General features: G+C 49.5%; 1 protein-coding gene across 1 annotated transcript in view; it reads left to right on the top strand.

The window, feature by feature from the left end:
- LOC311224555 (small G protein signaling modulator 2-like) overlaps nt 1-27500 on the top strand; it is a 264091-nt gene that overhangs the window by 181232 nt on the left and 55359 nt on the right. Inside the window, exon 3 of the mRNA XM_084309586.1 lies at nt 15261-15429. Within this exon, the coding sequence (XP_084165712.1) occupies nt 15261-15429 (169 nt within the window). The remainder of the gene's footprint in view (nt 1-15260; nt 15430-27500) is intronic.

Genomic DNA, 27500 nt, shown 5'->3' with positions numbered 1-27500 from the left:
GCCACCTTCTGACTGTGTGTCTGGAACCAGCTGTTTGAGACGTGCCACCCAGGTCTGGCGAAGACGGGGATGGTCACATTGTGTACATCCATGAGGAATGTACACAATACAAGAACGGCCAGAGCCGACTCTACTTCCTCAGAAGGCTGAGATCCTTCAATGTCTGTACAAGGATGTTGAGGATGTTCTATGAGTCGGTGGTGGCGGGCGCCTTCTTGTACGCTGTGACCTGCTGGGGCAGCGGACTGAGAGCAGGGGACACAACCAGGCTGGATAAGCTGGTCAGGAAGGCCAGTAACGTGGTTGGGGTGGAGCTGGACTCTCTAGTGAGGGTGGCGGAGAGGAGGAGCCTTGCTAAGCTCCAGGCCATCAGGGAAAACCCCTCCCACCCACTATACACATACTTGGCTGACAGGAGGAGCATGTTCAGTGCCAGGCTCACACTACCTAAATGCAGCACTGAACGGCACAGGAAGTCCTTCATTCCGACAGCCATCAGACTTTACAATGCATCACTGTGCCTCACTGCATCACTGAGCACAGAGTGAAAGTTACCATCTTCCTGGACTTTTACTTTTGAAACAACACTGCAATATTACACTTAATGTAGACTTCTGTATATTTTTACTGTATATTTTTACTGTATATTTTATTCTATTCTTATTCTTAGGCAATTTGTTTTGTCTAAATATTTAATGTGAGCGATTTGTAGTGTCAAATTTCCCTTGGGATAATTAAAGTATTTCTATTCTATTCTATTTCTATTCTAATACAATTTATGCTGTTTGAGCCACAGATTATTACCCATATTCAGCTTTGTGTGTGTGTGTGTGTGTGTGTGTGTGTGTGTGTGTGTGTGTGTGTGTGTGTGTGTGTGTGTGTGTGTGTGTGTGTGTGTGTGTGTGTGTGTGTGTGTGTGCGTGCGTGCGTGCGTGCGTGTGTTCATTCATGTAGAACATCTAGTGACCACATTAAAACATCTAGTGACCACATTAAAACATCTAGTGACCACATTAAAACATCTAGTGACCACATTAAAACATCTAGTGACCACATTAAAACATCTTAAAACATCTAGTGACCACATTAAAATATCTAGTGACCACCTTCATGTAGAACATCTAGTGACCACCTTCACATACGAATTTCATCAAACCTTTTTATTAGGGTATGCAATTATCGGGTTACGCAATAGTCATTGTAAAACAAATTGCTTTTACATGCAGTGTCGCTGGGTTGCGGAATTTACATAAAAGAGTGCAGTACTTAATGTAAAGCACTGATGATTCATCAGAGACACACACACACGCCACTCACCAACGTGAGTGAAGCCCACAGAGAGAGAGGGAGTTGAGAGGAGGTGACAGGGAGATGGAGAGAGAGGGATAGATGAGAGGAGGTGACAGGGAGAAGGGGAGAGAGGGAGAGCTGAGAGGGGGTGACAGGGAGAAGGAGAGAGAGGGAGAGCTGAGAGGAGGTGACAGGGAGAAGGAGAGAGAGGGAGAGCTGAGAGGAGGTGACAGGGAGAAGGAGAGAGAGGGAGAGCTGAGAGGAGGTGACAGGGAGAAGGAGAGAGAGGGAGAGATGAGAGGAGGAGACAGGGAGAAGGAGAGAGAGGGAGAGATGAGAGGAGGTGACAGGGAGAAGGAGAGAGAGGGAGAGCTGAGAGGAGGTGACAGGGAGAAGGAGAGAGAGGGAGCTGAGAGGAGGTGACAGGGAGAAGGAGAGAGAGGGAGAGATGAGAGGAGGTGACAGGGAGAAGGAGAGAGAGGGAGAGCTGAGAGGAGGTGACAGGGAGAAGGAGAGAGAGGGAGAGATGAGAGGAGGTGACAGGGAGAAGGAGAGAGAGGGAGAGATGAGAGGAGGTGACAGGGAGAAGGAGAGAGAGGGAGAGATGAGAGGAGGTGACAGGGAGAAGGAGAGAGAGGGAGAGATGAGAGGAGGTGACAGGGAGAAGGAGAGAGAGGGAGAGATGAGAGGAGGTGACAGGGAGAAGGAGAGAGAGGGAGAGATGAGAGGAGGTGACAGGGAGAAGGAGAGAGAGGGAGAGATGAGAGGAGGAGACAGGGAGAAGGAGAGAGAGGGAGAGATGAGAGGAGGTGACAGGGAGAAGGAAAGAGAGGGAGCTGAGAGGAGGTGACAGGGAGAAGGAGAGAGAGGGAGAGATGAGAGGAGGTGACAGGGAGAAGGAGAGAGAGGGAGAGCTGAGAGGAGGTGACAGGGAGAAGGAGAGAGAGGGAGAGATGAGAGGAGGTGACAGGGAGAAGGAGAGAGAGGGAGAGATGAGAGGAGGTGACAGGGAGAAGGAGAGAGAGGGAGAGCTGAGAGGAGGTGACAGGGAGAAGGAGAGAGAGGGAGAGATGAGAGGAGGTGACAGGGAGAAGGAGAGAGAGGGAGAGCTGAGAGGAGGAGACAGGGAGAAGGAAAGAGAGGGAGAGATGAGAGGAGGTGACAGGGAGAAGGAGAGAGAGGGAGAGATGAGAGGAGGTGACAGGGAGAAGGAGAGAGAGGGAGAGATGAGAGGAGGAGACAGGGAGAAGGAGAGAGAGGGAGAGATGAGAGGAGGTGACAGGGAGAAGGAGAGAGAGGGAGAGCTGAGAGGAGGTGACAGGGAGAAGGGGAGAGAGGGAGAGATGAGAGGAGGAGACAGGGAGAAGGAGAGAGAGGGAGAGATGAGAGGAGGTGACAGGGAGAAGGAGAGAGAGGGAGAGATGAGAGGAGGAGACGGGGAGAAGGAGAGAGAGGGAGAGCTGAGAGGAGGTGACAGGGAGAAGGAGAGAGGGAGAGATGAGAGGAGGTGACAGGGAGAAGGAGAGAGAGGGAGAGATGAGAGGAGGTGACAGGGAGAAGGAGAGAGAGGGAGAGATGAGAGGAGGAGACGGGGAGAAGGAGAGAGAGGGAGAGCTGAGAGGAGGTGACAGGGAGAAGGAGAGAGAGGGAGAGATGAGAGGAGGTGACAGGGAGAAGGAGAGAGGGAGAGATGAGAGGAGGTGACAGGGAGAAGGAGAGAGAGGGAGAGATGAGAGGAGGTGACAGGGAGAAGGAGAGAGGGAGAGATGAGAGGAGGTGACAGGGAGAAGGAGAGAGAGGGAGAGATGAGAGGAGGTGACAGGGAGAAGGAGAGAGAGGGAGAGATGAGAGGAGGAGACGGGGAGAAGGAGAGAGAGGGAGAGCTGAGAGGAGGTGACAGGGAGAAGGAGAGAGAGGGAGAGATGAGAGGAGGTGACAGGGAGAAGGAGAGAGGGAGAGATGAGAGGAGGTGACAGGGAGAAGGAGAGAGAGGGAGAGATGAGAGGAGGTGACAGGGAGAAGGAGAGAGGGGGAGAGATGAGAGGAGGTGACAGGGAGAAGGAGAGAGAGGGAGAGTTGAGAGGAGGAGACAGGGAGAAGGAGAGAGAGAGGGAGAGCTGAGAGGAGGTGACAGGGAGAAGGAGAGAGGGAGAGCTGAGAGGAGGTGACAGGAAGAAGGAGAGAGAGAGAGAGATGAGAGGAGGTGACAGGGAGAAGGAGAGAGAGGGAACTGAGAGGAGGTGACAGGGAGAAGGAGAGAGAGGGAGAGCTGAGAGGAGGTGACAGGGAGAAGGAGAGAGAGGGAGCTGAGAGGAGGTGACAGGGAGAAGGAGAGAGAGGGAGCTGAGAGGAGGTGACAGGGAGAAGGAGAGAGAGGGAGAGATGAGAGGAGGTGACAGGGAGAAGGAGAGAGAGGGAGAGATGAGAGGAGGTGACAGGGAGAAGGAGAGAGAGGGAGAGATGAGAGGAGGAGACAGGGAGAAGGAGAGAGAGGGAGAGATGAGAGGAGGTGACAGGGAGAAGGAGAGAGAGGGAGAGATGAGAGGAGGAGACAGGGAGAAGGAGAGAGAGGGAGAGATGAGAGGAGGTGACAGGGAGAAGGAGAGAGAGGGAGAGATGAGAGGAGGTGACAGGAAGAAGGAGAGAGAGGGAGCTGAGAGGAGGAGACAGGGAGAAGGAGAGAGAGGGAGAGATGAGAGGAGGTGACAGGGAGAAGGAGAGAGAGGGAGAGATGAGAGGAGGTGACAGGGAGAAGGAGAGAGAGGGAGCTGAGAGGAGGTGACAGGGAGAAGGAGAGAGAGGGAGAGATGAGAGGAGGAGACAGGGAGAAGGAGAGAGAGGGAGAGATGAGAGGAGGAGACAGGGAGAAGGAGAGAGAGGGAGCTGAGAGGAGGTGACAGGGAGAAGGAGAGAGAGGGAGCTGAGAGGAGGTGACAGGGAGAAGGAGAGAGAGGGAGAGATGAGAGGAGGTGACAGGGAGAAGGAGAGAGAGGGAGAGCTGAGAGGAGGAGACAGGGAGAAGGAGAGAGAGGGAGAGATGAGAGGAGGAGACAGGGAGAAGGAGAGAGAGGGAGAGATGAGAGGAGGAGACAGGGAGAAGGAGAGAGAGGGAGAGATGAGAGGAGGTGACAGGGAGAAGGAGAGAGAGGGAGAGATGAGAGGAGGTGACAGGGAGAAGGAGAGAGAGGGAGAGATGAGAGGAGGTGACAGGGAGAAGGAGAGAGAGGGAGAGATGAGAGGAGGAGACAGGGAGAAGGAGAGAGAGGGAGAGATGAGAGGAGGTGACAGGGAGAAGGAGAGAGAGGGAGAGCTGAGAGGAGGTGACAGGGAGAAGGAGAGAGAGGGAGAGATGAGAGGAGGAGACAGGGAGAAGGAGAGAGAGGGAGAGATGAGAGGAGGTGACAGGGAGAAGGAGAGAGAGGGAGAGCTGAGAGGAGGAGACAGGGAGAAGGAGAGAGAGGGAGAGATGAGAGGAGGTGACAGGGAGAAGGAGAGAGAGGGAGAGCTGAGAGGAGGAGACAGGGAGAAGGAGAGAGAGGGAGAGATGAGAGGAGGAGACAGGGAGAAGGAGAGAGAGGGAGCTGAGAGGAGGTGACAGGGAGAAGGAGAGAGAGGGAGAGATGAGAGGAGGAGACAGGGAGAAGGAGAGAGAGGGAGAGATGAGAGGAGGTGACAGGGAGAAGGAGAGAGAGGGAGAGATGAGAGGAGGAGACAGGGAGAAGGAGAGAGAGGGAGAGATGAGAGGAGGTGACAGGGAGAAGGAGAGAGAGGGAGAGATGAGAGGAGGTGACAGGGAGAAGGAGAGAGAGAGAGAGATGAGAGGAGGTGACAGGGAGAAGGAGAGAGAGGGAGCTGAGAGGAGGAGACAGGGAGAAGGAGAGAGAGGGAGAGATGAGAGGAGGAGACAGGGAGAAGGAGAGAGAGGGAGAGTTGAGAGGAGGAGACAGGGAGAAGGAGAGAGAGGGAGAGATGAGAGGAGGAGACAGGGAGAAGGAGAGAGAGGGAGAGATGAGAGGAGGTGACAGGAAGAAGGAGAGAGAGGGAGAGATGAGAGGAGGAGACAGGGAGAAGGAGAGAGAGGGAGAGATGAGAGGAGGAGACAGGGAGAAGGAGAGAGAGGGAGAGATGAGAGGAGGAGACAGGGAGAAGGAGAGAGAGGGAGCTGAGAGGAGGTGACAGGGAGAAGGAGAGAGAGGGAGAGATGAGAGGAGGTGACAGGGAGAAGGAGAGAGAGGGAGAGATGAGAGGGGGTGACAGGGAGAAGGAGAGAGAGGGAGAGCTGAGAGGAGGTGACAGGGAGAAGGAGAGAGAGGGAGAGATGAGAGGAGGTGACAGGGAGAAGGAGAGAGAGGGAGAGCTGAGAGGAGGAGACAGGGAGAAGGAGAGAGAGGGAGAGCTGAGAGGAGGTGACAGGGAGAAGGAGAGAGAGGGAGAGATGAGAGGAGGTGACAGGGAGAAGGGGAGAGAGGGAGAGATGAGAGGGGGTGACAGGGAGAAGGAGAGAGAGGGAGCTGAGAGGAGGTGACAGGGAGAAGGAGAGAGAGGGAGAGATGAGAGGGGGTGACAGGGAGAAGGGGAGAGAGGGAGAGATGAGAGGGGGTGACAGGGAGAAGGAGAGAGAGGGAGAGCTGAGAGGAGGAGACAGGGAGAAGGGGAGAGAGGGAGAGATGAGAGGGGGTGACAGGGAGAAGGGGAGAGAGGGAGAGATGAGAGGGGGTGACAGGGAGAAGGAAAGAGAGGGAGAGATGAGAGGAGGTGACAGGGAGAAGGAGAGAGAGGGAGAGATGAGAGGAGGTGACAGGGAGAAGGAGAGAGAGGGAGAGATGAGAGGAGGTGACAGGGAGAAGGAGAGAGAGGGAGAGCTGAGAGGAGGAGACAGGGAGAAGGAGAGAGAGGGAGCTGAGAGGAGGTGACAGGGAGAAGGAGAGAGAGGGAGAGATGAGAGGAGGAGACAGGGAGAAGGAGAGAGAGGGAGCTGAGAGGAGGAGACAGGAAGAAGGAGAGAGAGGGAGAGCTGAGAGGAGGTGACAAGGAGAAGGAGAGAGAGGGAGAGATGAGAGGAGGTGACAGGGAGAAGGAGAGAGAGGGAGAGCTGAGAGGAGGTGACAGGGAGAAGGAGAGAGGGAGCTGAGAGGAGGTGACAAGGAGAAGGAGAGAGGGAGAGATGAGAGGAGGAGACAGGAAGAAGGAGAGAGAGGGAGAGATGAGAGGAGGTGACAGGGAGAAGGAGAGAGAGGGAGAGATGAGAGGAGGTGACAGGGAGAAGGAGAGAGAGGGAGAGATGAGAGGAGGTGACAGGGAGAAGGAGAGATAGGGAGAGATGAGAGGAGGAGACAGGGAGAAGGAGAGAGAGGGAGAGATGAGAGGAGGTGACAGGGAGAAGGAGAGAGAGGGAGAGATGAGAGGAGGTGACAGGGAGAAGGAGAGAGAGGGAGAGATGAGAGGAGGTGACAGGGAGAAGGAGAGAGAGGGAGAGATGAGAGGAGGAGACAGGGAGAAGGAGAGAGAGGGAGAGATGAGAGGAGGTGACAGGGAGAAGGAGAGAGAGGGAGAGATGAGAGGGGGTGACAGGGAGAAGGGGAGAGAGGGAGAGATGAGAGGGGGTGACAGGGAGAAGGAGAGAGAGGGAGAGATGAGAGGAGGAGACAGGGAGAAGGAGAGAGAGGGAGAGCTGAGAGGAGGTGACAGGGAGAAGGAGAGAGAGGGAGAGATGAGAGGAGGTGACAGGGAGAAGGAGAGAGAGGGAGAGATGAGAGGAGGTGACAGGGAGAAGGAGAGAGAGGGAGCTGAGAGGAGGTGACAGGGAGAAGGGGAGAGAGGGAGAGATGAGAGGAGGTGACAGGGAGAAGGAGAGAGAGGGAGAGATGAGAGGAGGAGACAGGGAGAAGGAGAGAGAGGGAGAGCTGAGAGGAGGAGACAGGGAGAAGGAGAGAGAGGGAGCTGAGAGGAGGTGACAGGGAGAAGGAGAGAGAGGGAGAGATGAGAGGAGGAGACAGGGAGAAGGAGAGAGAGGGAGCTGAGAGGAGGAGACAGGAAGAAGGAGAGAGAGGGAGAGATGAGAGGAGGTGACAGGGAGAAGGAGAGAGAGGGAGAGATGAGAGGAGGTGACAGGGAGAAGGAGAGAGAGGGAGAGATGAGAGGAGGTGACAGGGAGAAGGAGAGAGAGGGAGAGATGAGAGGAGGTGACAGGGAGAAGGAGAGAGAGGGAGCTGAGAGGAGGTGACAAGGAGAAGGAGAGAGAGGGAGAGATGAGAGGAGGTGACAGGGAGAAGGAGAGAGAGGGAGAGATGAGAGGAGGAGACAGGAAGAAGGAGAGAGAGGGAGAGATGAGAGGAGGTGACAGGGAGAAGGAGAGAGAGGGAGCGATGAGAGGAGGTGACAGGGAGAAGGAGAGAGAGGGAGAGATGAGAGGAGGTGACAGGGAGAAGGAGAGAGAGGGAGAGATGAGAGGAGGAGACAGGGAGAAGGAGAGAGAGGGAGAGATGAGAGGAGGTGACAGGGAGAAGGAGAGAGAGGGAGCTGAGAGGAGGAGACAGGGAGAAGGAGAGAGAGGGAGAGATGAGAGGAGGTGACAGGGAGAAGGAGAGAGAGGGAGCTGAGAGGAGGTGACAGGGAGAAGGAGAGAGAGGGAGAGATGAGAGGAGGTGACAGGGAGAAGGAGAGAGAGGGAGAGATGAGAGGAGGTGACAGGGAGAAGGAGAGAGAGGGAGAGATGAGAGGAGGTGACAGGGAGAAGGAGAGAGAGGGAGAGATGAGAGGAGGAGACAGGGAGAAGGAGAGAGAGGGAGAGATGAGAGGAGGTGACAGGGAGAAGGAGAGAGAGGGAGAGATGAGAGGAGGTGACAGGGAGAAGGAGAGAGAGGGAGAGCTGAGAGGAGGTGACAGGGAGAAGGAGAGAGAGGGAGAGATGAGAGGAGGTGACAGGGAGAAGGAGAGAGAGGGAGAGATGAGAGGAGGTGACAGGGAGAAGGAGAGAGAGGGAGAGATGAGAGGAGGTGACAGGGAGAAGGGGAGAGAGGGAAAGATGAGAGGAGGTGACAGGGAGAAGGAGAGAGAGGGAGAGATGAGAGGAGGAGACAGGGAGAAGGAGAGAGAGGGAGAGATGAGAGGAGGAGACAGGGAGAAGGAGAGAGAGGGAGAGATGAGAGGAGGTGACAGGGAGAAGGAGAGAGAGGGAGAGATGAGAGGAGGAGACAGGGAGAAGGAGAGAGAGGGAGAGATGAGAGGAGGTGACAGGGAGAAGGGGAGAGAGGGAGAGATGAGAGGAGGTGACAGGGAGAAGGAGAGAGAGGGAGATGAGAGGGGGTGACAAGGAGAAGAAGAGTGTGAATGAATGAATGAATGAATGAATGAAAACTTTATTTAACAGATTGCAGAATGGGTACAATACAGTACGGCTCAATACACACAATTGTTAAGGGGATGCAGACCTGAGAAAGACGTTTGTCTTGTTTACATCATCATCATCATTAGGTGGCTTCTTCGTTCCGAAGGTTGCCTATCACTCTCCAACCCATTCTGTCCCCACTTCTTCTCTCCAACTCCGTGACTCCGCCTCTCACTCCACTCCAATCACAGACATCGTCTACCCAGCCTCTTCTTGGTCTTCCACTTCCTCTCTTTCCATCCACCTTCCCCATCACCACCTTCTTGAACATCTCCCCGCTGGATCCTCTCAGAACATGCCCGCACAACTCCATCTTTCTCTTTTTCAACCTCTCCAGCAGCTGTCCTCCTTGCATATCCGCTCTTCTCAGTACCTCCTCATTCTTGATCTTATCCTTCCATGTTATCTTCAGCATCTTCCTCAGTGTCCACATTTCAAAAGAGTCTATCATCCTCTTTGCCTCTTCATTCAGCGTCCATGCTTCTGCTCCGTATGAAAAGACTGACATAACATACGTTTCCAAAATCCTGGTCTTCGTTTTCCAACTTATGTTTCTTCTCAATAATTCTTTATGGTTCCAGAATGCGCCCTTTGCAATTCCGGTTCAAATTGGGTCCCCCAATTTTCAATTCATATAAGACATTTATGACATACACAACATACATGACATTTATGGCATAGGGCCATATAGGTATTTAGTACTGATACATTTGTGACATAAACAGTATTCAAATATACAGTACTGTTACCCCTAGATCCTGACAGAGTATATACATATGATGGGGAGGGGACTGTACATTAGGAGGGGGTGGGTGGGTGGGAGAGAAATATACATACGGCGGGGAGGGAATATATACATGCGGTGGGGAGGAGACTGTCTATTAGGAGGTGGTGGGGGTTTTGGGCATTTACGGTGGCCAGTTTCGAATTGCAGCCTCCCGTAGGTGCTCTTTAAGAGCGGTTTTGAATGTGGGTAGGGATTCACATTCCTTTACAGCTTTGGGTAGGGCGTTCCACATTGATGTGGCATAATTGCGAAACGTGTTTAGTCCCTTGTTTGAGCCAAATCTGGGTTTAACATGATTTGTTGAGCTTCCTCTGGTGTAGTGGTTGTGGTATTCACTGACCTTTGGGAAGTATTTTGACATGTACATGGGTACCTTAGTCGTATAGTGTATCTTGTAGACCAGGCCCATTGCAAGTTGCTGTACTCTGTCGTCTACTCTAAGCCATCCTAGGTTGTCAAAGTGGGCAGGGGTGAGGTGGGTTCTAGGAGTAAGGTCAAGTAGTAGTCTGACCAGTTTGTTTTGTGATGTTTGTAATCTTGTTTTAAGCGCCTTTGAGGTGCTTTGGTACCATGAGGTGCACGCTTGAATGAGTGCTCCTGCCAGAGTCTTCAGGATATTCTTGTTTACCAGAGAGGAGATCCGGTACAAGAATCTAGTTCGTTGGTGAGGAGGGACTCTCCCACGCCTCGATCATCCTCCTTCCGTTGCCTAATGTGGTGTTTCCACAGAGGTACGGATCACTGAAGAAGACAATACTACTGTCATAGGCGTAGATTTAGGAGAGGTACATGTGTCCCCCTCAAAAAATAGAGCTAATATGAAAGACAACCCCCTCCCCAAAAGAGGTAAAACTAATTTAAATAAGGGGGTCAAAACATGTATATTTCATCTTACCTGTAACAATATATAGGAGACTATATTTGAAGTCAACCTCTCCCACCCGACGGGAGCGGTACCGGTCCCGAAATGACATCTGGTCATAAATCAATATTTCCAGACTGTTCTATAAAAGTAGCTATTTTTTTTCCAAACGTATTAAAGTATAAACATCATAACCATGTCACAACAGCATGTATAATGTGTTTTTTCTTTTCTTTTTCTCTTCTTTTTCTATTTTTCTTCCATCCCAATTCCATTGTGCCAATTCTTCCCTCCCCTGTCTTGAATGTTGCTCGCATATGCCCCCCACTGGCCGGTTGTAGGGAGGATAGAAGCCTTGCATCACGTGTCCCCTCCTGTACACGAGGAGGCAGCCTGTCACATCTTTTCACCTGCCAGCGCGGACTCTCATTGGCGAGGTGTAACGTGTGGGATGCTCACACTACCCCCGCCATTTCCTGTCTCTGCTGTGCAGGCGTCCCCAACCGACCTGTAGGAGTCGCTGTCCACAACGTCCAGATTACCACCCATCGACTTCCACCCTCTAACTCTGCCAATTGAGTTAGTATGACGGCTGGCCCAAGCCGGAGGCAACACCGACAGCCGGAGTCGAACAACAGCATGTATAATGTATATTATCATCAATATGTTAGTTTAGGAATAGGTTAAAGTGTTATTAGATAGATTTTCCTTTTAGAAATGTGTATATTCCTCGAGAGGGGACCATTTTGGAAAACCTTGAATCATGGGAATTGAAGTTTTTTGCAGCCATTTTGTAGCGGACATCCAGAGCTCTGGATCTGCGTTGGAATTTTTTTAAACTACACTTCCTGAACGGATATTGACAAATATTGAAACGCAGTTAGTTTATCTTGCCTATTGTTAGCATGTAGCAACAATTAGATCTGAAATTTGTTTCAAAACGGTTGCACTGTGGTGAAAATAAAAAAGTACAGTAGATTACAGTAGATTTCATTATCTGTTCTTATGCACGCCTGGTGATACTAAATCCAAATTGAACTCGGCCATTTGAAAGATAATATATGTATATATATAAATGTGCGAATTGCCTATAATAAGGTAATTTATAAGCCTGCTATTCTATATTCTATAATAATATTTCAAATTGCATTGGTCCAGATGGGATAATTCAGTATTGTATCTACAGAACCTTCTGTTTAATCATCTTTCCTTTATTTATTTCCTTAGATCTTTTGTACACATGATCTCAAGAAGGTACTGAACGAGATCAGTGGCAGTTTTTAATGTTTGGTCATTATTAGCATGGTGTTATTCACTGTCAAAGATGCGAAGAAAAATCATAATTCATATTCTCCTTTGTTTCATAAATAAAGACATTTCCACCATAAATTGATGCAGAAAAGGCCCAAATTGGTGCAGAAAAGTACAACAGGCCTCTCTGCGCTGGTCTCAGTGCTTTGGGCCTCTCGGCGCTGGTCTCAGACCTGCTTTGGTCCTCTCGGTGCTGGTCTCAGACCTGCTTTGGGCTTCTCGGCACTGGTCTCAGACCTGCTTTGGGCTTCTCGGCGCTGGTCTCAGACAGTGCTTTGGGCCTCTCGGTGCTGGTCTCAGACAGTGCTTTGGGCCTCTCGGTGCTGGTCTCAGACCTGCTTTGGGCCTCTCTGCGCTGGTCTCAGACCTGCTTTGGGCCTCTCGGTGCTGGTCTCAGACCTGCTTTGGGCCTCTCGGCGCTGGTCTCAGACCTGCTTTGGGCCTCTCGGCGCTGGTCTCAGTGCTTTGGGCCTCTCTGCGCTGGTCTCAGTGCTTTGGGCCTCTCTGCGCTGGTCTCAAATAGTGCTTTGGGCCTCTCGGCGCTGGTCTCAAATAGTGCTTTGGGCCTCTCGGCGCTGGTCTCAGACAGTGCTTTGGGCCTCTCGGTGCTGGTCTCAGACCTGCTTTGGGCCTCTCGGCGCTGGTCTCAGACCTGCTTTGGGCCTCTCGGCGCTGGTCTCAGTGCTTTGGGCCTCTCTGCGCTGGTCTCAGTGCTTTGGGCCTCTCTGCGCTGGTCTCAGACAGTGCTTTGGGCCTCTCGGCGCTGGTCTCAAATAGTGCTTTGGGCCTCTCGGCGCTGGTCTCAAATAGTGCTTTGGGCCTCTCGGCGCTGGTCTCAAATAGTGCTTTGGGCCTCTCGGCGCTGGTCTCAAATAGTGCTTTGGGCCTCTCTGCGCTGGTCTCAAATAGTGCTTTGGGCCTCTCGGCGCTGGTCTCAGACAGTGCTTTGGGCCTCTCGGCGCTGGTCTCAAATAGTGCTTTGGGCCTCTCGGCGCTGGTCTCAAATAGTGCTTTGGGCCTCTCGGCGCTGGTCTCAAATAGTGCTTTGGGCCTCTCGGCGCTGGTCTCAGACAGTGCTTTGGGCCTCTCGGCGCTGGTCTCAAATAGTGCTTTGGGCCTCTCGGCGCTGGTCTCAAATAGTGCTTTGGGCCTCTCGGCGCTGGTCTCAGACAGTGCTTTGGGCCTCTCGGCGCTGGTCTCAAATAGTGCTTTGGGCCTCTCGGCGCTGGTCTCAAATAGTGCTTTGGGCCTCTCGGCGCTGGTCTCAGACAGTGCTTTGGGCCTCTCGGCGCTGGTCTCAAATAGTGCTTTGGGCCTCTCTGCGCTGGTCTCAGCGGTGGCTCCGGCGATTCAAGCCCGGCAATAAAAAACAGCTATTACCTCATAAAGCACGGATTGCCTCCCCATCAGTAGCCATGATGTCGGCGCGGGGCGTCTAACTCCGAGGCGGCATCGACAACATTCATCACTCAGAGCGGAGATGGATGGAGGCAGAGTCCGACTTCAAGCAGTTTTCAGAAGCTGTGTGAATCACAGAGAGGCTTTCTTTTCTCCCTAACCGCTAAAGTGAACAGCTGTCTGTCTGTCTGCAGCTCTGAGTGTCTGTCTGTCTGTCTGTCTGTCTGTCTGTCTGTCTGTCTGTCTGTCTGTCTGTCTGTCTGTCTGTCTGTCTGTCTGTCTGTCTGTCTGTCTGTCTGCAGCACTGAGTGTCTGTCTGTCTGTCTGTCTGTCTGTCTGTCTGTCTGTCTGTCTGTCTGTCTGTCTGTCTGTCTGTCTGTCTGTCTGCAGCACTGAGTGTCTGTCTGTCTGTCTGTCTGCAGCACTGAGTGTCTGTCTGTCTGTCTGTCTGTCTGTCTGTCTGTCTGTCTGTCTGTCTGTCTGTCTGTCTGTCTGTCTGCAGCACTGAGTGTCTGTCTGTCTGTCTGTCTGTCTGTCTGTCTGTCTGTCTGCAGCACTGTCTGTCTGTCTGTCTGTCTGTCTGTCTGTCTGTCTGTCTGTCTGTCTGCAGCACTGAGTGTCTGTCTTGTCTGTCTGTCTGTCTGTCTGCAGCACTGAGTGTCTGTCTGTCTGTCTGTCTGTCTGCAGCACTGAGTGTCTGTCTTGTCTGTCTGTCTGTCTGTCTGCAGCACTGAGTGTCTGTCTGTCTGTCTGTCTGTCTGTCTGTCTGCAGCACTGAGTGTCTGTCTGTCTGTCTGTCTGTCTGTCTGCAGCACTACACATTCATGTGAAACATCTAGTGACCACATTCATGTATCTCGCAGATTATCCCTCTAATGTCCCCTTCTTGCCGTCAGACTGAAACTCCGTGATGACAGGATCCTACTGCTGCAGCGTTTAACGGGGAGAAATGGTTGCAAATGATCGTTTGCACAAAAGAAAGAGCCTGTTTCCCTCCCGTTACTGGAAATGGAAATGTCAGGCAGGCTGCGTGGGGGCCCGGGGCCCCTCCAGTGAGGCCCTCCGGTGGGCCCCTCCAGTGAGGCCCTCCGGTGGGCCCCTCCAGTGAGGCCCTCCGGTGGGTCCCGGCAGTAAGAGGGTATTTCCCAGACCTTAATATCCGGAGTGTCACACGGCCGCCTGACACGCCGCGCCACACCGCGCGCTTAATCACGTCGGGGGCCTCTGTTCTGGTGCGTGATTCAATAAAGAGCTGCCTCTGTGCCCCACAACGCCCCTCACCCCCCCCCTCACCCAGGAACAAGAGGTGGAGAGGAAAACTGTTTATCAATAATATATTCCCCACACACCGCTGCTGAAGTTCATTAGAGAAGCCCCCGAGAGAGAGGGAGAGAGGGATGGAGAGAGAGAGGGAGAGATGGGGAGAGAGGGAGGGAGAGAGGGAGAGAGGGAGAGAGGGAGAGAGAGAGGGAGAGAGAGAGAGAGAGAGAGAGAGAGAGAGAGAGAGAGAGAGAGAGAGAGAGAGAGAGAGAGCGAGAGAGAGAGAGAGAGAGATACTGTGTGGGTGGAATAATGGAGATGAGTTGCGTGGGGGGAGGGGGAGGGGGTTGGGGGTTTCAAACCATTAATGAATTCCAGTAACAGGTAGATATGAGGTTTCCTCTGTTTGGAGTTTATTCATAGTGACATTCTCTCTCTCTCTCTCTCTCTCCTGATGAGTTTTTCTTTCATTAACTTTTCATCTCAACTTTCTTTCTCTCCCTCGTCGTTGTTGCTCTTTGTTTGCATTGTTTCTCCTCCTTCTTCACAGTTAGCTTAACTGTTTATTGTGTGTATGTCTGTCCATTATGTATCTTAACTGTTTATTGTCTGTCCATTATGTATCTTAACTGTTTATTGTCTGTCCATTATGTATCTTAACTGTTTATTGTCTGTCCATTATGTATCTTAACTGTTTATTGTCTGTCCATTATGTATCTTAACTGTTTATTGTCTGTCCATTATGTATCTTAACTTTTTAGTGTCTGTCCATTATGTATATTAACTGTTTATTGTCTGTATGTCTGACCATTATGTAAAAAAAATAAACGATTCCTTTTGGAGACCTGGAGACCCCCTGGAAACCTCTCGAGGACCCCTGGGGGTCCCCGGACCTCCCTTTGAGAACCACTGCCCCTTGTGACGCCCCTCTCCTCCACTGTCTCCCCCCCCCCCCCCCCCCCCAGGTGCCATCGAGGCGTGCCTGGGCCACCTGCTGAAGAGGCGGGCGGCCGGCTTCCTGCGCAGCGACAAGGTTGCCGCCCTCTTCACCAAGATCGGCAAGGTGAACGCCACGGCCGGGGAGATCTGCCGGCAGGTGCAGGAGCAGCTCCAGCAGCAGGCGGAGATCACCAGGTCGGTCGCCTAGCAACCCCCCCCCCCTCCCCTTCACCCCCCACCCCTCCCCCAATCATTTAACCTCTGAACTTTGCTTCCGCATTCTTCCGGGATCACGGTGGAGTCGGAGCGTTGGTGGAATCTCATGGGGATGAATTTGATCGTTGACCTTTGCCCTTAAAAACGTCTATTCGTGTTTTCTCTGAATCCAATCTTGGAATTCGAGACTCCATGGGCATCAGTGACCAGTGGGTGGCCATTGTTGCATCAGTATTACAATCTTCATAAATATGTGAGCTTGTACACCTGGAGGACTTTTATATTTACAATGACAGGCTGTTGAAAGAACTATTGAAGGTGTCCAGGATTGGGGATGAAACTAAGAGGAAAACTCATCAATTATGGTTGTAATGTAGACGGATCTTCATGATCATTATAGGTTTAATGGTGAAACACAAAGTACAAAGTACATGTAGGTTAAATGAGCTTTGGCTGAGAGGAGTGCTCTCGTCCTGACCAGCTGGGAGACACTGAGGCCATGGTTACACTTACAACGTTTCATTTTCGAATTATTTCGTTTGCATGTCCAAGTTAAAGGGAAACGCCGTTTTGGCAGGATAACGCGTTTTCCTAGCGGCAACGCTCAAAGGGTGTTTTCGTTTTGAAAACTCCCCGACAATGGTGCCATGTAATTTGCGCAAGCCAGATACGGAGCCGTTCATGCCCAACGCCCATGTGCAGTAGACACAGACGCCAAATTCTCCCCTGGCTGGACCTCGACTCTTGCAATATCGCGCTATAATTAATATAATTTGCTGTCTCCCGACACCAACCGGCCATATGGGGAGGCTATACAGGATAACAGCTGCGTCCTCCTCAGATTGCTTATTCATGTGCTTTATAACGGAGCAGATGGATAACCATTTGACTCCATCCTCCCAGACACCGTCAGAGATTGATTTTGTACTTGCTTTTAATTTCGCCATAATTAATTAGATCATTCCAAACTACAACAGTGTGCATCCCCTTAACAATTGTTTGTATTGAGCCGTATTGTATTGTACCCATTCTGCAATCTGTTAAATAACGTTTTCATCCATTTATTCTACTAACGTTACTACGTTAATGTATGATAGCCTAAATGCTAACTATATAAATGGGATATGCCAATCACATTAGCATGTAGCTAACAACATTAGAGATCTTTTTGTGAGACTAAACTCTCCGCTCTTGGTGGTAAATTGTGTTGATGTTGGTTTTGTTTCATCAACAAATGAGGCAGAACACACAGTGAATGTATCCTTTTTTGTTTATTGCACTTTTATTGCACTTTGTTTCTTGCTGAAAAAAAATGCTACTTCCGGTTTGAGATGTTCGGGTAGACGGCCATTGTAAAGAGCTCCCGGTCAAAGAACAACGAAAAAGGAAGTTAAAATATCTAAAACAAAATAAAAAGTGACAATTCAATGATATAAGAGAAAAGGAAGGATGAACACGAGCAAAAGCGAAAGAAAAGCGACCCCAGAAGAGATACAAACACCGGAGGAAAGTTATCGACACGAGGAGGTGATGCAGGAAAATCAGGCTAGCATGGCGCAAGGTGACAGAGCAGAGGTGCCCACTTGGGTAGAGGAGCTACAAGCTAGCATACAGACTAGCATCCAAGCTAACATGCAGAACATCCAGAACAATAAATAGAAATAAATAAGAGACTTGAGACAATTGATGGAAAACTACAGGAACAAGAGAAAGACATAAGGATGTTAGAAGAAAGGACAGCTGAAACGGAGGAATGGAATACAGAAATACAAGGAATTCTAATGGCGACGCTCGAACAACAAAACATGTTGAGAGAAAAGCTAACGGACTTGGAGGGGAGGTCAAGGAGAAATAATATACGAATATGGGGACTGAGAGAAGGGATAGAAGGAGACTCGATGACCAAATATGTAGACAACCTAATTCGAAAAGGATTAGAAATGTCAGACCTCGACAAGATAGAGATTCAAAGGGCGCACAGGGCCCAGGCGCCGAAGACACAGATAAACAGACCACGAGAGCAGTTATAGTTAATTTCTTGAAATTCAAAGTCAAAGAAAACATTCTCAGAGCAGCCTGGCAGACGAAGATGGAGGTGGAGGGACAGAGGATAACCTTCGACCATGACTATTCAACAGAGGTGGCTGTAAAACGTCGGAGCTATGTTCAGATAAAAAATACTGAGAAAGGAATCAGATTTCACCAATGACCACGCTGAAGGTCCATAGGAAAGAAGGCATCAAGGTGTACAACGACGTGCGGGAAGCGATGAGGGACATGAACCGGAGAGGATGGAGGGTGCCGGGAGGAGAAGGAGAGAGACCGACGCTGATGCAGAGGTTGGAGAAGGCGCGCAAATGGACCAGGGTCGAGGGACGAGGACGAGGAGAGGAGGACGGGAAGGTGAAGGAGATCTGAACCGATTCAAAGTAGAACAACTGAGAAGAACGATGAAAAAACACGGGGAAGGGGAGCAGAGAGGAGACGAGAGGGGACACGGTGATCCAAGGAAGGATAAGTACAATACACATTGAACTGGTATACATGTGACACACAGACACACACAATACAAGTAAATGAAAACATGAAAATGACTTATGCAATGAGAAGATGGTAAAGTACATGCGAGATAACTATACCAAAAGTTGTAAAAAAGGACATGGAGATTCAAGAGATATATTGGGACGGACATGAAAGAACCATAGGATTACACGTGACACATAATTAGGGATGGGAATCGAAAACCGGTTCCTGTTGGGATCCGGTTCCTAATTGTCCGATTCCTGGAATCGCATGCCTCCGTGACTATCGATTCCTCTTATCGCTGCCAGGTTTTTCCTACAGTTGCGCATAACGTTAGCGTTAGCATGCAGCCATAGAGCAGACTATTTGATTCCTTAAGGGCTAGAAATTGCCTGGGTTTTGGTCATATGCTCCCGAAAGGCTCCCGCTGTTTGGCTGCTTCTATGTGCAGTGAAAACTACTCCAATGTTTTAGAACCTAGTCATTGATTTAATTCAGGGTAACCTAAGATTAGCCGCGGAGCTAACGCTAGCTAACCAAGCTGATGCAGACACACCAATCACGCAACAGAGAGAGATAACGGCTGACTGGACTCAGGTAGGGTGAGGGCGAGCGGGGAGTGTGTGTGTGTGTGTGTGTGTGTGTGTGTGTGTGTGTGTGTGTGTGTGTGTGTGTGTGTGTGTGTGTGTGTGTGTGTGTGTGTGTGTGTGTGTGTGTGTGTGTGTGTGTGTGTGTGTGTGTGTGTGTGTGTGTGTGTGTGTGTGTGTGTGTGTGTGTGTGTGTGTGTGTGTGCGCGCGCGCGCTGGTCTTCAGAAAGAACAGATGACAGAGGAGTCAGGAATTACGACCTGTTCAATGCAACTACAGTTCAATAGATTAAATTAGTTTAAGATATTGAACTGTAGTTGCATTGAACAGGTCGTTATTCAATAGATTAAATTAGTTTAAGAATTAAAAAAATTAAAAAATTAGTTTAAGAGAACCTCAAATACATTATTTTATGTAGTGTATAGTTTTTTTCTTTTTTTTACAGTTTTTGTATTTTTCTGACATGGGGGCTCAACAATAAATGACAATCAGAAATGTCAAGTTGCATGTTGTTATTCTAACCAGCTTAGTTCTGTTGCATTTCCAATTTATTTATTTAAATTATAAATTTATCAGGGATCGATAAGGGAATCGATAAAGAATCGTATCGATAAGCAGAATCGACAATGGAATCGTATTGATAAAATCTTATCAATTCCCATCCCTACACATAATACAAATACTAGACGGGAACACGAAAGTGACTAATGCAGAGCTTTGACCGGGAGCTCGGAGGTCGCGCACAGAACAAGTTGGACATGTATAGTGCGCATCTTTTTTTTTATTTATTTTTATCCTCTCTTTCTCCAATTTTTCTATGTTTTCTCCCCGTCCCAATTTAGTCGTTGTGCCAATTCCCCCCCTCCCCTACCTGGTTGTTGTGCGCATGTTGTCCTACTGGTCGGTACAAGGGAACCCTGAAGTCATCCGCACGCTTCCTCCGACATGCGCGGCGACAGCCAGTGACTTTTTTCATCTGGCAGCGAGGACTCTCATTGGTGAAGTGTAATGCGTGGGAGGTCACGCTGCCTTCATCAAGTCCTGCCTCCGCTGAGCAAGCGCCCAGACCTCACCTGTAGGCGTCGCTGTCCACAACGCCAGATTCCCACCCATGACTTGCCCTCCCCCTAACCCAGCCAAACGGGTTAGTATAGCGATCAGCCCAAGCCCCAAGCAATGCTGACTCCGGGAGTCGAGACTGCAGCCTCTTGCATTGGTGACGAGCGCAATATCTGCTACGCCACCTGACCGCCCCCATAGTGCGCATCTTTTAGCCACTAGGGAGAGCCCTCTCACTAGGAGAGCCACTACTCCCCACCTGCCAGCGGGGATAAGAGGGATATGACTGAGACCCTCTACTACCATGGAAGTACCAGATGTTAATGTTGATGTTTAATGTTTATTATGGTTATATGTATGTAAATCAGACAGGGATAGCAGTGGCTACAACCACAAAGAAATATGACACATGTTAAGGGTATCAAAATAATGTTGCTGAATGTGAATGGTATGAATAATCCGATCAAAAGGAGTAAGGTGATGACGAAACTTAAGAAAGAAGAGGCACAGGTTATCTTCTTACAAGAAACACATCTAATATCACAAGAACATGAAACACTGAAGAGATTCGGGTATGAGAATTTGTTTTACAGTTATTTTAAACAGAACCTTAGAAGAGGAGTAGCTATACTAATTAAGAACACAGTGAAGTTTGAAATGATCAGGGAAATAAGGGATAAAGAGGGGAGGTATTGTAATGGTCAAGGGGAAAATGGAAGGTCAGATTGTAACACTAGTGAATGTGTATGCTCCACCAGAAAGTGAGAAATATCTATTTGAAACAATCTTTGATATCATAGCGATGGAAGGGGAAGGGGTCCTAATCTGTACAGGTGATTTTAATGTAGTACTGAACTATGACATAGACACGACAAGCACAAAGAAATGGAGGACAAACATTAGCAAATATATGAATATACAAATGGCAGAATTAGGAATCATGGATATATGGAGAGAAATGCACACACTAGACAGAGAATACACACATTATTCACAACCACACACAACATATTCAAGGATAGACTATTTTCTCATGACAACAGGGGACAGATAAAGGGTAGAAGACTGCAGGATAGGGGTAACGGACATATCAGACCATTGCGCAATATATCTGACAGTGAATCTTGAAAGTAGGAGGAGAAATACAGTTTGGAGACTGCACGTAGGACTATTAAATAAAGGTCTGGTTAACGAAGTAAAAGGAGACATAATTAGATACAGAGAAGAAAATTATAATGGAGAGGTAGACCCAAACATGTTATGGGATGCACTAAAGGTAGTAATACGTGGAAAATGTATAGCAAAGACGGCATTACTCAAGAAGGCCAGAATAGAGACATACCAGAACTTTATAAAGAAACTGAAAGAATTAGAGAAAGAACACCAAAACTCAAAGAACCAAAAGACACTTAGAGAGGTAAAGGACGTTAGAGGAAAGATAAACAAATAACTGCTGACAGAGATAGAGAAGAAAGCTAGGTACATGAAACAGACATACTATGAAGGAGGTCCAAGAGCGACCAGACTTTTAGCTAGACGAATCAGGACACAACAAAAACTGAACACAATACACACAATAAGGGACACGAACACAACCAAGATACTAAGAGAACCAGCTGAAATAGAGAAGACATTTGAAGAATACTATAATAACTATACACACAACCGATAGCGGCAGGAGAAGAGGAGATAGAGACATTCTTAGAAAAATTAGATCTACCACCGATAGGGAAGGAACAGAACCAAATATTAAACGCAGAGATTACAGAACAGGAAGTGGGGAATGCGATCAGTAAAGCAAAGAACATAAAGTCACCGGGTAGCGACGGATTACCCTCTGAATTCTACAAAACATTTAGACAGGAACTGAGCCCCATATTAGAAGCAGCATTCAGACACACGATGAAAGAGGGCACAATGCCACCTTCATGGAAAGAAGCCATAATTACTACAATTCCAAAATAAGGGAAAGATAGAGAACTATGTAGCAGTTTCAGACCAGTGTCCATACTTAATGTAGATTACAAGATGTATACATCGATAATTAAACATGTAGTTGGCGCCGAGGAGAGTGGCAGCCTTTTCATAGCAGCTCCCACCCCCTTTACTTCTTATCCCGTTTACTACTTTCTTACTTATTCTTTTTGTGATTATACTTACTTAATAGGTGTATAAGTGACTGTGCGTTGCTTTAGACCAAGTTAAGGCATTTGTAACAACTTCTGTGAAGTTAGCTGAGTTAGGCAAGTTCGGTCGAGCACAGCTCTGAACAATGGACAACAACACCGGCGGCGGGCTGGTTTACCCGCGGCAGGACAACAACAACAACAACAGCAACAACGGCGGGCTGGTTTACCCGAGGGAGGCTCTCCTCTGCTTTCGAAACAGAGTTGCAGAACCACCGAGGAATCTACCAGCCGAAATAAGGATTCGCAGATGGGGAAATCGAGCTGGCACGAGCGTGAAGGACAGGATAACGGACAGCAGGAGATTCAAGCCTTACCTGCCCGCTGTCGTCATGGGGAACGTGCAATCGCTGGTCAACAAGACCGACGAGCTCTCAGCCCTGATGATCAACCAGCGTGAGTACAAGGAGGCAAGCCTACTGTGCTTCACCGAATCCTGGCTGAACGAGAACATCCCGGACAGTGCAATAGAACAGGAGGGCTTCACGGTGGTGCGCGCCGACCGGAGTAAACAGAGCGGCAAGCGGAGAGGCGGAGGGCTTGTTGTCTTTGTTAACTCCAAATGGTGCCACCCGGGGCACATCACCATTAAGGAACGTATCTGTTCCCCCGACATTGAACTATTGGCACTGAGTCTGCGGCCATACTATTTACCGCGAGAAATAACACACGTCCTGGCTCTCACTGTTTACATCCCACCCAGCGCGGCGGCGGCGCAGGCGAGTGACGTCATACACTCCACCGTCGCGGCGCTTCAGACAAAACACCCGGATGCATTTATTTTTATCAATGGGGACTTCAACCATGTCAGACTGAACAAGACCCTGACAAACTTCACCCAGTATGTCACCTGCAAAACCAGGGGAGACAAAACTCTGGACCTCCTGTATGCTAACGTGAAGGAGGCTTTCAGTGCGACTTCCCTGCCCCCCCTCGGCCAGTCAGACCACAACCTTGTGAGGCTTGTATCCACATACACGCCTCTCATTAAGAGACAGCCTCCGACCACCATGTCTGTCCCACAGTGGTCTGACGACGTCGAGGAGGAGCTACAGGAGTGTTTCAGGTCGACAGACTGGGATATGTTTGAGAGGGCTTACGGTGATGACATTGATGGACTATCCCACTGCATCACAGACTACATCAGGTTCTGTGAGGAGAGCATCGTACCCACAAAGAGGGTACGCTGCTTCTCAAACAATAAACCCTGGATTAGCAAGGACATTAAACACCTGCTAAACAGGAAAAAGAGGGCCTTCATGGCAGGGGACACTGAGCAGGCCAGGGCTGTCCAAAGGGAGCTAAAAAAAGAGCTAAGGGCAGCCAAGGTCAGCTACAAGGACAGGCTGGAGGGCAGACTACAGGCCAACAACACCAGGGAGGTGTGGGCGGGGGTCAGGAAGATCACTGGTTTCAAACAGCAGGGCACAGCTGTGGAGGGCCCTCCAGAGCGTGCAAACGAGTTCAACTCGTTTTTCAACCGCTTTGACCAGAGTGGCCTCCCCACACCCCTCCCCCCACCCATCGACACCAGCACCAGATCACACCTACAAAGCAGCCCCCCCACCCCCCACCCACCCACACCCATCAGCAACGGCACCCCACCCCCAACACCAGCAGACTGCCCACCACCCCCAACCCTGACGATCACAACCAGTCAGGTCAGTAGGCAGCTCTCCAAAATTAACGTAAACAAGGCCAGAGGACCGGACAACACCAATCCCAGGGTGCTCAAGGTATGTGCAGAGCAGCTGGCAGCACCGCTCCAGCATCTTTTCAACCTCTCCCTGAGGCTGGAGAGGGTGCCCCAGCTCTGGAAGACCTCCTGCATTGTCCCGGTGCCCAAGAAGGGACGTCCCAGCACCCCCAACGACTACAGGCGAGTCGCTCTGACGTCACACGTCATGAAGACGTTTGAGAGACTGGTCCTGCAACACCTCAAGCCCCTGGTGCGTGACTCCCTCGACCCCCTGCAGTTTGCATACCAGGCAAACATCGGGGTGGAGGATGCCATCATCTACATGCTCCACAGAGCGTACACGCACCTGGAGAAGCCGCGCAGCTCAGTGAGGATTATGTTCTTTGATTTCTCCAGCGCCTTCAACACCATCCAGCCGTCACTGCTAGCGGAGAAGCTCTCTGCGATGCAGCTGGAGCACGGCTTGGTGGCCTGGATCAAGGACTACCTCACTGAGAGGCCACAGTACGTCAGACTAAAGGACAGTCAGTCTGACGTACTGGTGAGCAACACCGGCGCCCCCCAGGGAACTGTGCTGTCACCCTTCCTCTTCACCCTCTACACCTCAGACTTCTGCCGCAACTCCAGCGGGTGCCACCTGCAGAAGTTCTCAGACGACTCCTCCATCGTAAGCTACATCACCGACGATGATGAGGAGGAGTACAGAGCCCTGGTGGAGAGCTTCGTGGGGTGGAGCGACAGCAACCACCTCCAACTCAACACCAGTAAGACCAAGGAGCTGGTGGTGGACTTCCGGAGGGGCAAGAAGAGGCCCCCCCCGATTCCCATCTCCATCCGAGGGGTGGATGTGGAGATGGTGGACTCATACAAGTTCCTTGGGGTACACCTGAACAATAAACTGGACTGGTCGGACAACACAGAGGCCCTCTACAGGAAGGGACAGAGCAGGCTGTTCTTCCTGAGGAGACTCAGGTCCTTCAATGTGTGCAACAAACTGCTGCAGTCTTTTTACCAGTCTGTTGTGGCCAGCATCCTCTTCTATGCTGTGGCATGCTGGGGAGGCTACATCAACTCAAGGGACACCAACAAGCTCAACAAGCTGGTGAGGAAGGCTAGCTCCGTGGTGGGAGTCGAGCTACCTAGACTTGAGGTGATGGTAGAGAGGGGGATGATAAGGAAGCTGGATGCCATCATGGAGAACCCCTACCACCCCCTCTACGACGAGCTAGTCAAGATGAGAAGCTCGTTCAGCCACAGACTCATCCCCCCCCGACACTCAACTAACCGCCTCGGACAGTCCTTCATACCAGCGGCCATCAGGCTCCACAACAGTGGGCAGCGACTAGCAGCCTCCAGGCCCCACAACAGGGGGCAGCGACAGCGACTGCTACCAGACATTGACCTGGGACTTATAGGAACCCAAGGGGGACAAAGTAGACTACCCTGGTACTTTGATTAATGTATACTCAGTAGATAGTAAATTATAACACTACCTCATGCATACTGCACCTCATGTGACACTGTGAATAATGTGAATATTCCTCAGCTAGTCAGATAGTAAATTATATTGACCATATTGATCAAATTGTTTACACTGCCTGTGTTGTCTTTTACTACCTGTATACTGTGTTGTTTTACTACCTGTACCCCTCCCCCCCTCCCCCCCATGCTGCTATGATGCCTGAATTTCCCCAAGGGGATCAATAAAGGAATATCTTATCTTATCTTATCTTATCTTAATATCCAAAAGATTTGAGACATTTATGACAGATATTATAGACGAAGACCAGACCGGATTCATTAAAGGAAGATAGACACAGGATAACATAAGGAAGACAGTGCAGATAGTAGAGGAGATACAAAAGGAAGGAGAAAGTGCAGTATTAGTTAGCCTAGATGCAGAAAAAGCATTCGACAGTGTAAGCTGGATATTTCTATATAAAGTATTGGAGACATTTGGATTAGACAAAAACGCTATGAAAACAATTAGGGCATTATATCAAGAACCGACGGCAAGGATTAAGGTAAATGGTAGTCTGACGGACCGGATTAAACTAGAGACAGGGTTGTTGTCTTTTGCCGATGCTCTTCGATGTATTCATTGAACCACTGGCTCAACTAATTAGACAGACCAAAGACATCAAAGGGGTGGAGATAAGGGGAACAGAACATAAATTGGGACTGTTCGTGTAACGGGGAAGCCGTGTCCACAGTCACGGAAACAGGGGTGTTGACGAGTGACTGTGGCATTGCGGGCTGGTAAGTTAAACTCACTTCCTCATAACAGGGTTAACAGACGCATTAGGTACGGTAGTTAGGAGTGAATTCACTTCTTAGTGCAGCGGCCTGTGTCGTCGCCCGTGGCGCGAGAGCCCCCTGTTCGACTCCCCCTCGGGACATTAACATTTAACATCAACACAACACAGACCAATATGATCCGTCACAGTGGTGCCCAGTGACCCGGATGTCCTGAGGGGCGTGAGTTTAGGGAGGTGAGTGTAACGGGGAAGCCCGTGGGTATGTCCACAGTCACGGAAACAGGGGTGTTGACGAGTGACTGTGGCATTGCCGGCTGGTAAGTTAAACTCACTTCCTCATAACAGGGTTAACAGATGCATAGGTACGGTAGTTAGGAGTGAATTCACTTCTTAGTGCAGCCTGTGTCGTCGCCCGTGGCGCGGGAGCCCCCTGTTCGACTCCCCCTCGGGACATTAACATTTAACATCAACACAACGCAGACCAATATGATCCGTCACATTCGCAGACGACGTGATAGTATATATGAGACAACCAGACACAAGCTTCCCGGTACTGATGGATTTACTGACAGAATATGGATATTACTCAGGGTATAGACTCAACGTGATGAAGACACAGACTTTAGCACTGAACTACACTCCAACAATAGGGATCAAAGAAAAATACAAAATTAAATGGGACATGGACAGGATCAAGTACCTAGGGGTGAACATTACAAGAGGGGTGGAGGGGTTATATGAGGCAAACTATACACAGATTAATCAGAAAATCAAGAGAGACCTAGAAAGATGGACAGTAATGCCCCTAGATTTCAGCTCAAGGATCGAAATCATTAAGATGAACATATTACCAAGGTTATTATACCTATTTCAGTCTTTACCTATATTAATACCACAAAAACAATTCAGAGAATGGGATAGACAGATATCAAGATTAATTTGGGGGGGGGGGGGGGGGAAGGCCAAGGATCAGATATGTGACTCTACAATTACCAAAGGAGAAAGGAGGAATGGCAGTACCCAGTTTAGAAGGCTATTACTATGCAGCACAACTTAGAACAGTAGCATGCTGGTGCAATGTGAATTATGAAGCCAAATGGAAAGACATAGAAACCAAAAGAGAGGGATTCAAAGTGCAGGCACTAATAGGAGATAGGGAGCTGTTCAGAAGACAGGAACAACTACTACACCCAATTACCAAATTCACTATAAATATATGGAACACAATAGTAAAGAAATACAAACTAGAAAAAGAATCCAAGATACTGAGATGGATAACACACGACAACTAATTCAAACCAGGGATAGATGACCATGGGTTCAAAAGATGGGAACGGGGGGGTATAACAGCAATATGTACAATGATAGAAGGAGGGGAGATGCAGACTCTACAAAAATTTAAAGAAAGATTCGGACTAGAGAATAGAGACCACTTTAGATATTTACAGATTAGAGATTACTATAACAAAGAAATAAAACAAGACAGAGACAAAGAACAGAATGGGATAATTAAGATAATGGTAAAAACATATGAAGGAAGGAAGGGGAGGGTTATATCAGCACTATATCAGGCAATAATGGACAGTAAGGAAATTACAACCTTGTATATAAAAGAAAAGTGGGAGAAAGAATTAGAAATGGAGATAACAGAGGAGGAATGGTATAACACATGCAAGATACAACAATCAACCACAGGGTCAAGGATATCGAGGGAGTTTGGGTGGAAAAACATAATTC

The sequence above is a fragment of the Notolepis coatsorum genome (assembly GCF_963971535.1).
Source record: "Notolepis coatsorum genome assembly, chromosome: 1".
Taxonomy (NCBI): domain Eukaryota; kingdom Metazoa; phylum Chordata; class Actinopteri; order Aulopiformes; family Paralepididae; genus Notolepis; species Notolepis coatsorum.
The sequence above is the reverse complement of the archived record's forward strand: the minus strand, read 5'-3'. Positions and strand labels throughout refer to the sequence as shown.